The sequence below is a fragment of the Leptopilina boulardi genome, unplaced genomic scaffold (genome assembly GCF_019393585.1).
Source record: "Leptopilina boulardi isolate dan_hultmark-lab unplaced genomic scaffold, ZJU_Lbou_2.1 LbouV2_195, whole genome shotgun sequence".
NCBI lineage: Eukaryota > Metazoa > Arthropoda > Insecta > Hymenoptera > Figitidae > Leptopilina > Leptopilina boulardi.
In genome coordinates this window covers 318,209-335,432 of record NW_026137746.1, presented here as the reverse complement: position 1 = coordinate 335,432, position 17,224 = coordinate 318,209, and the positions used below count along the sequence as shown (strand labels likewise).

The window sequence follows — 17,224 nt, the reverse complement described above, 5'->3', positions numbered from 1 at the left end:
CCCCATTTAGCAACATGGGCTCCCCTATTAAAGTTAATTAAATTCAATAAACTAATTATTTTTAAATTAATATATTGAATTTAATTTATTAGTACACTTAATAAAGTTTAGTTTTTTAATTTATTATTATATTACACCTTTCTCGTTACAATTTGGAGACAAAAAATTTGTAGATAGATAATTGTGGTTTATAAAGGAATTGTAGAAGTAAAATTCAGAAAGGCGTAACAGCATATCTGCATTTTTCATGATTTCGAGAAAAAATAGTTTTAATTTTCTCTTATTTCTCTTAAATCGAAAACCTAACAAAAATGTATGGTATTCGTCATTAAGTCTAACTATTTAATATATTTATAAAATATGTTCATCATTTTTAGTAAAAAGCACGAACTACAGCAAAGTTTAACATATTTCTGGTTTATCAGTATTTGATATACTTGTATATGGAGAAAAAAATCAAACGAATATAGTAGAGATCGTACATATACTAATTTCGCGCAGGCACTTTCTACGATATTCGTAGAACAACATACCCAATTTGCAGGGTCCTATACCAAGAGTATAGATCCTTGCAAATATCGTAGAAAGCGCTTATTGTGTTACTGTCTCTACTATATTCGCTTGATTTTTTTCTCCATATAACGATGTAAAATTTATCCTTTCTCTCATCGCTATAAGTCTAGTGTCATTCGGGAGAAATCAGGCAGCTTTTTGAAATAGTGGGAGTTAAACTGCAGGACGTAAGGTGGGATACAAGACGTATTAGTCTCACCCAATGCTTTTTCCTTTCTCTCAGTAATGATCACTTCTATAAAAGCGTCGCCCGCTTGCCGAAATTTTCAGTGCTGTCCACGACAGTTCTCGAGGAGCTCCTCGGATCTGTGCTAGTTTGGCTCACGAAGACTTTTCTATGTGCTCGCACTTGGGTGGTCTCAATTTACTTTATTTTAAATTAATATTTTCTTAATATTTATTTCCGTTTTCTTATGTTGGTCCACGGTATTATGTATATTTAAACTAAAATATATTTATGTTATCTTTTTTAACCTGGCTCGTCTCGGTCTCGTTAAATATAGAAATTTGAAGTCTCGGTCTCCTTAAAGTCTCGAGCAGAAGAATAGAAAAAAGAACTGATTCCTTTTAAACAATATTATATTTATTGAAATTGAAATACATAAATTAAAAAGATAAATGAAATAAAAACTATTATATAAACTTATAATATAATATTAGGGGAGAGGGCATAAAGATGGACATTTGATATAAAATTTTCGTATAAGTATTATATCGCCTCGTGATTTTTTTAACTGATTTAATTTGTTTAGATGATGCTATTTATATAAACACGGATCGGAAAGAATTATTTTTCTTCCTGTAACACATATTACGTGGATTTTACGTTTTAAAAAGTTTTGTAACAGTTTTTATTTCAGTCGGTAAAATTATCTATATTTTAGATTTCGAATAGGTGCATATCGTAATAACCTCACTTATTTATCGTATAATAGTATTCTAAAATGACTCGGTTGACATTGTGTTTATAAATAATTTTTATTTGCGCCAAAAAAAACGGTGTCATTGGTCTTAAGATGGACAGTCTGGTGGCCCTAAGATGGATATCACACCTTAATTTCATAATTTTATTTATTTTCAATGTTACAGTTTCTTAATAATGCTCTAAGCTTTATAATTAAAATTTTTTCTTTTTCTACTTCGAAATTGTGTTGTTATCAATAGAGAATATGATTGCGTGCCATAACTGTCAGAGAGAAGTCCACTTAAAGTGCGCCAAAATCTGCGGACCCTGGTATGAATGTCCGAATTGTGACTCAGACAATTCAGCTTAGAGCTGGATTTATTGTTAATTTCTATTAATTAATTATAAAATACTAATCTCTTATTAAATAAATTATAAATTAATTTAATTAAATTATTCTCATTAAAATTAATTTTCTTACAATGTTATTTAATTTTTAACATTTAAAAAATGTTAGAACTTTTAAAAAATATAATAAAGAAACAGAAAATTGGTTTAAAAATCCTTACTTGATATTTTATTTTTATTTTACTCGCTTTTTAATGCATTTTATGAAGGTGTCCATCTTGGGGCCACTTTTTTCAAATCGAAATTTACAACAATTTGAAAAAATTCTTTAAAAAATGTTTGTTTTCAAATTAAAATTTTTTCTTTATGGACAAAGGATACCTTATTTATTGTACTTTCATACGGTATGCACCATTTTTAAATTTCCTGAAACGTTTGGACTCTAGAGCACAAAATCAAAACTATGTCCATCTTGGGGCCCTCTTCCCTATAAATAATGTAAAAAAAGATAATAATTTTTAAGATAAAATAGGCAGACTTAAATTTTTAACTTTGACTTTAATTCAGATGAGTCCCAAGAATTTAAGCACAAAAGTGATCTAATCGATTCATTTTTTAACGAATTTTTAAGTTGAGTTACAACTAAACCTTTTAAAGAGAAGAGCCTCTCAACGGGAACCGATATTGCAGTAACCGAAAATACATTTCGAGCCATTTTTGATGGAAAATAAGATTCACAGATTGTTCTCTATTTTTATTAGGTTATATTTAACAATATAAAACTATTATGATTCAAATTAAAAATATTTTATTATAAAAACATATTTTTACAAAATTACGTATGAAAATCCAGTCAGTCGAGACTCTCGACGAGAATTTCAGACTTTTACTAGTCTCGTCTCGGTCTAGTCTCGAATTTTTTTGTTTTGTCTCGTCTCGGTCTCGTAACTGAAAATCGAAACGAGACCGAGACTAGTCTCGTTTTGTGAGCAGCTTCAACCATGTTGGAAATATAGAAGACTAGTTGGTTTATGAATTAAAACTTTTTATAACCCTGTCCGACAAAATTCAACTTTTTTTTCACACACGAAAAAATCAATGATTTTCAGAAACTAGGACCAAAAAAAAAGATACCCGTGTCTGGCCGTTTTGCTAGATCAGGTCATTTTTTGCTTTTAGGGGTAAAAACAACCCTTAAATGAAGGGTGATAGGAAATCTTGTACAAATTAATAATTTTTTATGAAACCTGGTATCTCGGATGTCAGATATGATGTCAGATTTTGAAAATTCAAAATGGCGGATCCAATATGGCGGTCGAAATTTATAAATATTAATTATTTTTTATAAAACTTGGTATCTAGGGGTTTTTAAGGTCGCTGAGTTCGCATCTGAAAGTAGATTTTTAAAATTCAAAATAGATCTAATAATGTAGATTAGAAAACAATATATAAAAAATAAAAATTTCCACATATGTGTTTTTTGTATATTGAAAACTTTTTAAATAACAAAACTGGCTTTGTAGTAAGTAACAATATTTTTATTAGATAACAGTAATAAGCTCAAGTAAGATGAATTTAAAGATGTGAAGTGATTGTTTAAAACTGCTGTGCAAAGTAAAAAAGTCTACAATTGTCATTTGTTTTATGTACTATTTTTCGTAACTATGCAACTGAAAACGAACATATAAACAACTGTCATTTGTTTTAACTTTGTCAAATATACAAAAAACACATATGTGGAAATTTTTATTTTTTATATTTTGTTTTCTAATCTTCCACATTATTAGATCTATTTTGAATTTTAAAAATCTACCTTCAGATGCGTTCTCAGCGACCCCAAAAACCCATAGATACGAAGTTTTATAAAAAATTAATAACATTTATAAATTTCGAACACCATATTGGATCCGCCATTTTGAAATTTGAAAACCCGACATCAATTTTGTAATCAGCAACTCCAAAAACCTTCAAGTAATAAGTTTCAAGTGAATTCGACGAACTTTTATAAATTTGAAACGCCATAAATAAATATGTAAATAAAATTAGACCTAATATGATTAATACACTCATAAATAATTCAACAGATATTAATTTTCATTACCTTTAAATTTGAAATGGGTGCAAACATTAGATTTGTAAGAGATTCTGCTACTGACATTCTTGCACCTGCCGCTGGATTTACCAAACCTTTTATAGGTTGCTCACCAATTGCTGATGCTATGCCAACCTACAATTAATTTGGTTTTTTAATTGACATTACAAAGATTTTGGAATGTTTTGAGATCATTTCCACATTGCAATCATTTTCAGTTAGCTTGAATTAAATTAAGAAATAATTTCCTGACGCTGAGAATCAATGCAGAAAATGAGTATGTAATGTTGAGGAAATGATTAGTGCTGTTAGGGTAGTTATTGAAAACAGAAAAATATAATATTGAACTAACTTATCTTAGTTAAGCAAGGGGTGGAACTTACCAATGAAAAATGTGATACAGCTGTCACTGCAACATCAGCAAGAGGAGTGTGCAAAGGACCAACACATTGTTGTTGAGCAATTAATCCTGTTACGCAACGATCAACTTTATTGGTTAAATAACGCTTACTTGCCACTGAAGGTAATCTCAAAACTCTATCTAAAGCTGCTCTCACAGTTAAATCTTGAGGCAGTAGGCAAGGATTAAGCTGTTGGTACTTTCTTTCTAGATTGAATGTCTGTTAGATAAAAAATGACATCAAATTTAGATATGTTATAAAAGCTATCAAATATATTTTAGCATTATTAAGTTTATATCATCGAGAGTATGTATTTTTAGTTATTGAAATCTGTAATATTTGTAACGAAGTAAATTGTTACTTACTTCAATTCCCTGAAAATAAAAAAGTTTCATATTCTATAGAGTTCTGAAGTATCTATATAAAGTTGCTCGAAGCGCCAATAGCGGATGTTTTTTTCCAATCATTAATTAATTAAATTCTGCGATCAGGACAAATTATATTCAATGCAACAAGATACCTACATACAGTGGAACCTCGATTATCCGAACTAATCTAGGCAAGGCCGGGTTCGGATAATCAAAAATTCGGATAATAGAGATTTAAATTTTTTTTAATAATTAAAGTAAAAATATGTACAATTGAACTATATATGAAACTTAATACATATGTTTTTAAATATACATAAGTATATACATATATGTAAATATATATTAATTAATAATATATTAAAAACTCAAAAAATTCGGAAATTTTTAAGATTTTTTTGGCATAAATTTGGTTATTTTGCTTTGAATGATAAAATAAATAGAGAAAATAAAATTTAAAATTCGGGAGACCAAAAAATAGTTCGGATAATAGAAGTTCGGTTAAAATGTTTTTCGGTTCGGATAATCGAGGTTCTACTGTATTTGAAATTTTCACCACCAGTTGGCGCTAAGAACATACTTCAGAACTCTATTGGCGATTCAAACAGCTACACTAGCGCCACAGTTAAACTAACGTAAGCGTGACTCGCTTTGTATCACTCAATGTATTCTAAATTATTTTTCTTTATTTAACCCTTAAAAATTATTTTACAAAGGGAATAAAAATATCAGAATAATTAAATAATTTGAAATAAACTGTCAAAACAGAGACTGCTTCAGAGCGAGTCACGCTTACGTTAGTTCAACTGTGGCGCTAGTGTAGCTGTTTGAATCGTCAATAGGGAGAAAATATATTGCACGGCAACTGGTCTGTCTCTTTTTTCACATAGGTTTGTCTTGTTTTCTCTTTCTGCATTCTTTCTTTCGTTCAACGTAAATGAAAAAGTGACTTTCGTCAAATCTTATTAGAAGTATAACTACAATTTATTCATTCAAAATAAAAACCACTTTTTAGTATTAATTTCTATATGAATTAAGATATAAAAATGCAGATTATGTGATAAAGGTCATTTAAAAAAAAAAAAAAAACTGGAAACAATTTTATGGGGGTTCAGCCAAAGCGATGAAACCAAATAGCAATAAGTTCAGGATGTTTTGAAAAAGTTTAGTTTAAGTCCTGGATTAAATTTAACGGAGCATAATGAGAGAGTTAATAAATCTGCAAAATTAAGGTCAATGAAAATGTGAATGTCACCTTTTAAATTAAATCGACACCGGCTAAAGAAGCAAAGACTAAAACTGAAGTATCAAAAAGAAGACATAACTTAGAAATGTCCGCTGTTGCTTCTACTAATTTGACCTATACAGAGGAAAGTAAATCTTTTATTTCTTCTTCTCTCTAAACAGTCTTCTTTGATTGAGAAATAGGAGAATTTAGTATGACAAATGATATCTTACAAATTGTCATTACATGTAATTATGCAGAATTTAATAAATATATTGATCCTTCAAAACGCATATAACCTAAAGATTCTAAAGTTCATGGATTAAAATATGATTGTGAAAGCGAAAATAGTTGGTTCTCATTTAAAACAATGCAATACGGTTTGTTGATGATTTTAAAATAATGTTTCAGCGGTAATGTTCTAGCAATGAACAAATTAGTAAACATTTTGTTATGCATGAAGATACAAGCAAATCGACTCATTGTTTGATGATGGTATCAAGCAAGGATTTCAAAACGTCAATGCCTTTTGTGTGTTTGGGCATCGCCAATATTCCGCTGGTCGATGAGTGTGATATTATTTCGCTATGGAAAGATTTATTTAATAATAACAAGTAATTTAAATATTTACTTACCTTTTTCGGCATTTTTCCAAGGACTAATTCAAGATCAAGATCGACTGGATGTTTAACATTTTTAGTAGAGCCATTTAAATATTTGCTCTCGTCACAATCTTCTTCCTCGGACAAAATAATTCTTCCATTTCCAGTTACAGTTCCAACAAAATTTATTGGACACTTCTCTCTTTCTGCTATTTGTTTTAATAATTCTGTATCCTCAGTTTTGCAAAGGAAAGCATCATTTTCTTGGTATTCTGCACCCCAAAGTTCTAAAGTTGATAAGCTAGGATCACCCAAATTAAATTTCTTGGTGAATATTACAGCTCCAGCAGGTTCAACGATTTCCTTTAAAACATTAGCTGAAATAAAAATAACAAATACAAGTTAAAGTATGAATTTTTGTGTTTATATAACGAACACTTTGATTCCTCACGGAGATTTTATTTATGAATTATAAGTAGATCGATTAAAAAATAAATAAATAGATACAGTTTTAAAACAAATAAAACGTAGTGATATATTAGAGTTTAAACAAGAAGTACAACTTTTACAAATGACACTTAAATATATTTTGAATTTTTAAAATGACTATGACTGCTTACCGTAATAGAATTAGTAAAAAGAAACTCACCATTGCCACCAGCACCTTGATCATGAATACTCAAAATAGGATTTTTTTCTCCCATTTCCACGCAAGCGCGTATAACACGATTAAGTTTTTGTTCCATTTCAGCATCACCTCGTTGTACAGCACCAAAATCCAGATCCGATTCGTTGTCACCTTGAACCTAAAATAAAAACCTTATTTCTAATTCAATCTACATAAAAAAAAGTTTTTTTGAGTACGAAAATTAATTTTGATTGAAATAATCATTTTATATTCGATTTTATTATCGTCTTATGTGGACTCAACGATGCAGAGAAATGGTAGTGGAAAGGGAGGTAAGGGGGGAAAAAGAAATGTCAAAATGGGAGGAAAGAGATGGATAAGGTAGAAAGATGGCAAAGGATACTAAGGTCGAAGTACAACATATGGTACAAGATGGTGAAGCGGGTTGGGGTGCCAAAAAAATCTTGATGGCAAAGGAAAGGAGTCAAAGTGGAGTAGGATGGTTAGATTTAGAATGGGTGAGGGAGTGAATACGTGTAGATATTGGTTAAGGAATGAGGAGAAAATGTGCAGGGTATGTGGGTACGAGGTGGAAGATTAGGGGCATGTGCTAGAAAGGTGTGGAAGAGGAATTAATGTTTGGAAGGATAATTAGGGAATAGGTGAGGTAATTAGTTGGATTTTGGATGAAAGCGGACAAGGTGTGGCATGGATGGAAGATTTAGATGAGAGAAGGAAGAGTGTGCAGGGAAATTAAATATGGGGTGGGCGTAAAAATCTAGATTTCTTTTCTTGTAAGGGGAATTTTCGAGAAAGCCAAAATGGGCTCAAAAAAAACAGGAAACGGAAGCCCAGGCAATGGAAAAGGAGAGAGAGAGTTTTTGTGTTCTTGCGTTCTATTTTTGATTTGTTCTGACATCAAGTTTTATTTTTAGTCAAGTTCTGTGCAGTGAATTCACATGATTTGTTCTGCTTTTGAAAGCAACATAACTTTTTTAAAATTTTTATTTCTACCACGTGCTCTCTGAATTGTTCTTAGAAGTTGGTTCTAAAACTGGTCCGCTCTGTGTTTTGTTCTCAATGCGAGTGTGACTATACTACTCTCGCTCATTGTGACTGTTTTGGTGAATTGTTCAAATTGTTTGTGTCATTCTAAGGGGTCATTTTTCATGTTTTATGCTGTTCCGTGCGGTTTTACACTCCCGCCTTTTTATATGAATTTTTTTGTTTTATCTGAGTTAGAAGTGACTCATTGTTGTCGTGCTGTGACCTCTGCTGTTTGTTAGGCCTTGTGAGACTATGTAAACATCTTTTGTGTATCTGCGGTGTCACCTTGCATATTTGTGGTCTTCGCTAGTTTAATATCTTAAATGTATACCCCTGTTCAAGGTTTAAGTATATTTAATGTGTTTAAAACCCGGTGTTGTCATTTTCCCGCGTTACAAATATAATTGATGTTTCTGATTCAAATCGGAGTTTGTCTCACTTTGTTTTTCCCAGAGGGAGCTTGGCTTCAGCAGTCTTAATCTAATCTTTCATTATTTTATTTTTACTGTTTCTATTTTGATTGAACGTTGGAAATTGTTACTGAAATCAATTATACATATCAATGTACGGCATATGCGATTTGAATTCATTTTTCTCATGTATTCTTCTCATGGGAGTTTATTATGATTTAAGAACGGACTCAACCCATGGCAAAGTCATTTTCCTTGTATTTGACTGATTCGTTTCCAAGTGAACATCGTATATGATTCATCTCAAATTTCTTATATGCTGGAATTACCTTTATGGTTATCTAACCTGTATTACCAACAGGGTTTCATATAGTCTGTTCAAATTGACACCATATATTGCTACCCCTATGAATATAAAATTCTGCAAGTATGAACCCATAATTCGAATTTTTGGGGGAGTTATGGTGGGGGAAAGGAAAATAAAGAAATCCATTTTTCTCGAAAACTACTGAACCCATTTTAATGAGCTTTGAATATGTTATACATGTCGCTAAGACAATTCTAAAAAAAATCTCAAAATTTTTTTTTGAAAAAAATTCAAAAAAAATTAATTTTAAAATTTTCAAAAGTTTTTTTTGGGGTGATTTTTTGAAGTGACCACTTTAATTTTTTTTTAAAAGTTACCTTATAATATCCCCTTTAACATATATTTTTTTCAGATTTTTAAAAAATGTAGTTTTTGAATAATTTAACGAAAACCATCGTCGCGCTACATGACGCAGCGCGCACAGTGTGCTGATGCAGTATACAGGGTATTCCAAAAGTATGGAAACTTTCAAATATCTCGAAAAGTAAGAATTTTTGTAGAAAATGTTCAAGACAAAAGTTGTTCCAAACAAAAAGATGTACATCTTTGAAAGCAAAAAATTGGGCCCGGAGCCCAATGTTGGGCCCTACAATGAAAAGTGGTTTTCTTAAATGAGACCACTAATTTTCAGTATCAAATTCGTAATCCCCATGAAATTCTGCGTTCAAACATGTGGTATAAGTGCCCAAAATATTGGGCCCAATCCAAGATATTGGGTCCAAAATTTATCAACAGATAAATAAATTTTAGAAAATCGCATCTTGGAGGGATTTTGAGATCACAGGATTAGAAATTGAGCATAGAGCCCGATGTAAGATTCTGCAGTCCTTTGTGAGGGCCCAATATTTTTGGAATTTGTACCACAAGTCTAAGCCCAGAATTTCATAACGATTACGAAATACAAAAAAACTAATTTTTTTACTGCCTCACATTGGGCTGCGAAATCTTACATCGGGCTCTATGCTCAATTTCTAATCCTGTGATCTCAAAATCCCTCCAAGATGCGATTTTCTAAAATTTATTTATCTGTTGATAAATTTTGGACCCAATATCTTGGATTGGGCCCAATATTTTGGGCACTTATACCACATGTTTGAACGCAGAATTTCATGGGGATTACGAATTTGATACTGAAAATTAGTGGTCTCATTTAAGAAAATCACTTTTCATTGTAGGGCCCAACATTGGGCTCCGGGCCCAATTTTTTGCTTTCAAAGATGTACATCTTTTTGTTTGGAACAACTTTTGTCTTGAACATTTTCTACAAAAATTCTTACTTTTCGAGATATTTGAAAGTTTCTATACTTTTGGAATACCCTGTATACTGCATCAGCACACTGTGCGCGCTGCGTCATGTAGCGCGACGATGGTTTTAGTTAAATTATTCAAAAACTACATTTTTTAAAAATCTGAAAAAAATATATGTTAAAGGGGATATTATAAGGTAACTTTTAAAAAAAAATTAAAGTGGTCACTTCAAAAAATCACCCCAAAAAAAACTTTTGAAAATTTTAAAATAAATTTTTTTTGACTTTTTTTCAAAAAAAAATTTTGAGATTTTTTTTTTAGAATTGTCTTAGCGACATGTATAACATATTCAAAGCTCATTAAAATGGGTTCAGTAGTTTTCGAGAAAAATGGATTTCTTTATTTTCCTTTCCCCCACCATAACTCCCCCAAAAATTCGAATTATGGGTTCATACTTGCAGAATTTCATATTCATAGGGGTAGCAATATATGGTGTCAATTTGAACAGAATACCTGCAACGGCAATTTTTGTATCCTTAACCCCCTATACCCTTTGCCCAGTTCAGTGAAGGTTGATACAACTTCCTTGGTGAGAGAGTTTTCGTTAAGCTTGTTTCACACTGTTGCTTTGTTGGTAGATTGCTACGAAAGACAATTAAGGAAGGTATTCAGAGCTAAAACGTGAACACATCGAAATCATCTGGTTCAAAGTTAGCAAGTTTGGACAGCCTCCTACAGCCTGATCCGCGCAATACTTTGGAAATAATGCAATCAAGTGAATGGAAGAACAAAATTTACAACATTGGACACACACCGTTCTTCGTGCATTTTTGGACCGCGTATCAAATTAGACTGTGGAGACACCACGTAAAACTCTTTGGAGGAAGTGCCTCAATGGATGCGACTGGATCCATAATAAAAAGAATTTCGCTTCCGAATGAAAAGAAATTAAAAGTAATTTTTTTATATTTAATAACAGTGGGTGATGAATGTGGACAGTATATTGTTGCTGCAATGATTAGTGAATCACACAACACTGTTTAGATTGCAAATTTTCTAGCAGAGTAGGTTCGTTCGGGTGCTCCTCATCCGAAAGAATTCATTTGCGAAGGTTCAAAAACATTACTGACGGCAGTAATACGAAGTTTCACGCAATATTTCACTATTGAAAAGTAATGTAAAGCTTGCTGGGAGGGAAACCTTCCTAAGTGTTACGTCAGAATTGACGTAGCTCATTTCATAAAATTATATGTCGATTTTTTAGGAAGGCAAACTAGGTCCAAGAAAATGTCCATGTTTTATAAAAAAGCAATAGGTCAACTTATTCTATGTCGCGATTTATCTACTGCCTCAGCAGTACTTAAAGCTGTTTTTATAGTTGCGACATATGAAACAGATGGCCGATTGATCAACAGCAATGTAGAAACAGAATGTGAAAAGCAGAGAAAACTCCAACGATTAATCGACCCTTATGAACAAAAGGAAGACATCGATGAAATTTTAAATAATAATGTCACTAAATGTCATCCGGAAGATAAGAATATCTTCGATGACGATGACAACGATGAACCTAAAAAAGAAAACTGTTAGACAAACTGGGCTATAGGAATAAAAAGAAATGCTCGTGAAATTGTAGAGGAAGTCGGTGAACACGATAATGCTTACCACATACCTTCTCTTGTTAACGGTTTTATGCGAGACATAAAAAGTATCCCGCATTGGTCCTGCATTTTAGTCGACAAATTTGGATTCGGCAAAATTCCTGCTTCAAGTACTGCATGTGATTCAGAAATTAAAAATATTAAACAATCTTTGTTTAATAATAAAGCTTCCGATTCAAATGTAATGAGAGCAGAAATTTTTGCCAATTTTTTTTGGAGTATATATTGATCGCTCCAATATACTCGAGGCTAAAATTATGTGTACAAAACTTTCACAAAAAAAAGAATAAATTAACGACTCCTATGACAAGAGTAGCAAAGTTAGCTCTCCTGTTATAGATATTAACGATTCGATAAAAGGTAATGAAAAATACACTAATACCTTATATTAATTTAACCCCTTGACTGCCGATGGCCCATATATGTAAAAAACAGTCGTGCCACCTTTGTGATTTTGAACATATATGTCCACATTAGAAAAAAAATACTAAACATAATTACACGGAGAAAAAAACCATGTGCTTTTAGTATGAAGACGCATACGTTTAATGTATGAAACTTTCTCATACGATTACACTATAACATTCATAGTTTCTCAGTAAGAAGTTCATACGACAAACGTATGTAAGACAAACATACTACGATTGTATGAACTTCATACGAACGAATCGAATCAATTTAAAATTTTTCGGCCATATTGAGTTTGCCATTTCGAATTTTTAAAATCTGACCTTAAATTCGGATTCAGCGACCCCAAAAACCTTTAATATGTGTAACGATGTGAATCGTTACTTATATTAAATTTTGTGAATTAGCGTTTTACCCCTCTCGATCAATCAGCTGTTCGTTTGTTGTCAGCGTGCTATGAACAGGTGTTCATAGCAAGTCTCGAGATTGGAATTTACGCACGTGTGTGTAGAGTAAAGGTCTCATTGTCAGCGTTGGTTCCCGTTTCCCGAGACAGGTTGCCGCCAAGTTCGTCAGCGAGAAGGATGCAGCGACAGGGGTTGACAAGGATGGATGACAGCGCGCCCTCTTTTTGGTGGTGATTTTGGGCAGTTTTGGCGGGTCGATGGTCAGTCGATATTTCGCAGTGGTCGAGTCAAGTCTGTATTCTCCGTAGCTGTATATATATTGCTTGTCGCTATTGAATTAAGTGCAGTTGCACAGTGTTATTATTAACTAAATTATTATAATAAATAGAATTTAATTAAATAGAGTTTTAAAGTGATTTCATTATCCTTGGCTATTTTCTGTCAGCGTCGTCGTCGTCCAGCAGTCTTGGGTCAACGTAGGTGAGTCGCATCTTTATCTTGTGAATCGTGAATGCACCAGCGATTCTTGTTGGTTGCGAATCTCCCTTTGAGAATTTTTATTAGTGGGTTTGAGTGTTTCGATAATGTGGACGGTGCAAGCGGGTTGTCTATAACGCGCGAAAGTCCATCATTACATTTGGCATCCCTTGAGGGGAATTTGCAACCAAGCTAATATTAACAAGATTTTGTTTATGTGTTGTGTTTGTCAGCGAGGAGGAAATTCCTATTTTTGTCAGTGTGTGTCCGACATTTAAAAAAAAAAATTAAGGAAATTAAAGAATTTCTGTTTCGCGCGGTTGTGTGCCGGTAATGGTGTCGCGAGGTATAGTTTCAGCGTCATTGATTATCGGAAATAATCAATGAAATTCTCGAATTTTTTTAAGGTGAGAATTGACGGTAATATTTAAATTTGTTTTCCTCATTATTGTTCGCGGAGCATTGGGAATATTTTTTTTGGTATTAGTGAAGATAAGCGTCCCTTTAAAGATTAATTCTCAAACATGTGCTCGGAAATGACGTCACGCGGGTGACGCAGCGCGGGCAGTAGTCAGCTGTGAAAGCAAGGCAGCGTGAACGGAGAAATTTTGAAGATTGTCGAAAATAAATTTTTTTTTCTCTCCGTCAAACATTCTTGTTTTTATTGAGTGTTCGAGAATTTATTTTGAAACTTTAACCAAGTGCGAATATATTTATTTTTTTTATGTGAATTTCTCTCATTGGTTTTCTTTTTTGAATGGGATTTAATTTGACTATATCACCGAGTGCGATTAAATCGAGTATTAGGAAAATATCCTCGACTTATAACGCACTCTGCGAGTCAATTGAGACAAGTAATGTAAATGATATGCGAGTGCGCGAGATTTTTCAGCGTGTTCATGAAGTACATGACAAGACTTTTAAATAATCGACCAAATTTTTTTTTAATATCACCGTGAGTGTAAATCGGGATTTTTAAAGAAAGATTTTTTTTTATTAGCGTCAAATTAGTTTTTTTTTCCTCGTTCGTGAAACTACAAACTTGTCAAGTGACAAGCGAGGCTTTGCTCATTTCTCGAAGAGACTATTATTGAGAGAGTTTCATTTTTGAGAAAAGTGATATTAAGCGATTATAATTGCCGCGTGATTTAGTGTGAGTCAGCGTTCGGTGAATTAATTCGTTTTTTAGGTGTTAATTTTTCTTTCTTTCTCTAATAAAAAAAAAAAAAAAAAAAAAAGAAAATTATTTATTTAATTTACACTTACTCGCTACGTACAAAAAATCAGTTTTTTTTGTGTCAGTGGCGTTTGGGAAGTTGTATGATTGGACGTAATTTAGTGTTGCGGGTGCAACAAAAAATTTTTTTTTGTGTTTAGAGACTATTCTTTTTTTTTATAATTTTACAAAAAGTGTGTTTCTTTTCAGCGTCCAATTTTAATCGGAATAAATTAAGGAATTGATTATTCGTTAAGCTATTTTGGAAATTTATTTTGTGGACTTTATAGAGAATTTTTTTTTTTTCCTTTTCGTATAAACGGAAAATATTTTTCTCTCTTATTCTTATTTTTTTTTGTGTGTTCGGTAAATCGTTACAAGGTTATTAGCGACATTTCAGCGACAACTTAATTGTTTTCGGAAAACGGAAAGAGTTGTATGAGTGCCGCGATTTAATATCAGAGTTTTTTTTCTTTTAAATAAAGAGTATTTTGTTTTTCGTCAGCGTTATTTATTTGATCGGTTAAAGTGGATAATTTTCCGGAATTAGTTTCGTTATCGCGAAGAGTGAAAAATTTGCTTTCATCGACAATGGAGGTATATCAGCGTCACTTCGCGAAACTTTTGGAAAATCCGAATATTAGCGCAAATTGGCAATCGATAACGCGTATGCCTATCAGTGACGTCGTGAGAGAACTGATGAGTCATAATGTGAGCACATTAGGTTCGGTGCAGGTATTGCGCGAGCGTTTATTGCGTGTACGGGCAAGACTAGTTTTTGGCGAAATAGTTTTTGTTCCGTGGATAAAAAGATTTGATGCTAGCGATTCGGAGGAGGTTTTTCTAGTGGAGGCTATGCCGGATCTAGATAAATTACCTATACCGGAAGTGCATTTGACAATCGATCAAATTGACACGAACGACGAAGCGGGGGTGAATCTGGGCGGTGACGTGGCCAGCGACGTGGATTATAACACCGGGTTAGATCAGCAGATACTAACGACTTGTGAGTCAGCGGGTATGACTCCAGCCATAATATCAGCGGCTGATACGGCTGTTAGCAGTGCGGTGTCTAATGTAACGTCAGTAGCGCCGACGGTGACAAGTGGAACGTCTGGGACGTCTCCAACAGTAACTTGGGCATTACCGAACTCTGGCGTGGCTACGCCTAGTTTTGTGCCACCTATAGGGAGGTTTAGTCAATTCGACACTCGAATGTGCTATATCCCCCATAACGGTACGGTGTTTACCCATAACACTAATACCGAGGTTAATTGGGCGCCGCGGCCTCCCGAACAAAATAGTCAGCGTCAGGGACTAGCGTTACGTAATTCAGCGTCGGCTCTGCCTATGCAGGGTACCGATAGTAACCTAGGTTCAGGTACGGTACCAAAAGTTTCACAACCACAAAACTCATTTAGCGAACCTCCCTTAAGTTTCCCAGATCAGTGTCATGATCGCGTGTCCGGTCTGGTCAACGATATTAAAAAGGTTTTAGACCCGCCCGAAAGGGATGAGTGGGCAAAGAGAGGTAGGAGGGAGGAAGCTAAATCTTATGGGGGGAGCCATATCGGTAACACAGAGCAAAATTTTAACTATGGGGAAAACCGGGAAAATAGCGCGAATCAGCGTAGGGATGGCCTTTCACATAGCGGTAACTCAGCGCGAGGCCATTATGCAGCACTTTTGAACTTGTCTTCGGACGAGTCAGGATCGGAGGACGAATACGGCCCAAACCAGGCTCACTATGGGCAGGGACCGGGTTCGCGCGAAATTTCGGGTGCACGCGCAGCTAAGCTTTTAAAGAGCTGGAATTTAAAATTTTCAGCGTCCGATAAAGAAGATCCGGGCGAATTTTTAATTCGCGTGCAGGATTGTAGAGAATGTTACCAAATCTGCGACCAAGAGCTACTAGCGGCAATCCCTATCGTGTTATTAAATTCAGCGAGTCGTTGGTATCATGTCACCAGAAGAGAAATTAGATCGTGGCGAGTTTTCAAAAAGTTATTCTTAAGAGAATTCAGTGGCGATATCGACGAAGAGGATTTGTGGGAAGAATTAAAAGCGCGCACTCAGGCAAAAGGAGAGCGAATTTCTTCTTATTTAACCAGCCTTCGTTTAATTTCTCAACAGTTTAAACGTCCGATTTCAGCGTCTAAAATGTTGAAGATCGTGTTTATAGGGTTGACACCGGAGTACCGCCGATTCATAGCAACGTATGAGAACATTTCGCTTAGCGAATTGGAGAAAACTTTGCATCGCTACGAGCGCATACGCGATATAGATAAACGGTATGCCCCACCTCCCCCCAAAGATAAAATGAGAGTACCGTCAGCGGCTCCTTCTGGAGTAAATAAGGCGCACAAAATAGATGCGTTATTAGATATTTCAGCGTCGGAGTCGGAAGGGGACGGCAGTGCCCTTAAACCCCCCAAGAAGAAAAAGAGTAAGAAAAAGTCTCCGAAACAAAAGGATTCAGGTGTAAAGGAAAGCGAACCCGTGGTCGAAGCATTTAGGGCGGATCAAGCGCCACCTAGGGGAACTAACGGAAGTCAATCTAAGTCGTCACCTCCTAGACCTGCTCAAGGTGTTCCCAATAGCGGACCACCCCGACCCCAGGTTGGACCTAATTATGGGCAGAAGCGTGGCCCTCAGTGGGGACCTAAGAGTGACGCTGGTCAGCCAGCGTCAAATCAGCGTCCGTACTTTGCCCCCTGTAGTGTCTGTCAGGTGGTCGGCCACCGAGCGACTAGTGACGTGTGTTGTGAACAACGTCCAGAGTCACTAGTGAACGATGTTCAAGGGTCTGAACATAATGTTCGAAACAGCAAAAGTGCGACTA

At 34.2% G+C, this 17,224-nt stretch overlaps 1 protein-coding gene across 1 annotated transcript in view; it reads right to left on the bottom strand.

The window, feature by feature from the left end:
* LOC127278123 (phosphoribosylformylglycinamidine synthase) overlaps positions 1-17,224 on the bottom strand; it is a 117,496-nt gene that overhangs the window by 50,569 nt on the left and 49,703 nt on the right. Inside the window, exons 9-12 of the mRNA XM_051299677.1 lie at positions 7,163-7,319; positions 6,547-6,890; positions 4,301-4,537; positions 3,927-4,052 (exon numbers count right to left, since the gene is read on the bottom strand). Of these exons, the coding sequence (XP_051155634.1) occupies positions 3,927-4,052; positions 4,301-4,537; positions 6,547-6,890; positions 7,163-7,319 (864 nt within the window). The remainder of the gene's footprint in view (positions 1-3,926; positions 4,053-4,300; positions 4,538-6,546; positions 6,891-7,162; positions 7,320-17,224) is intronic.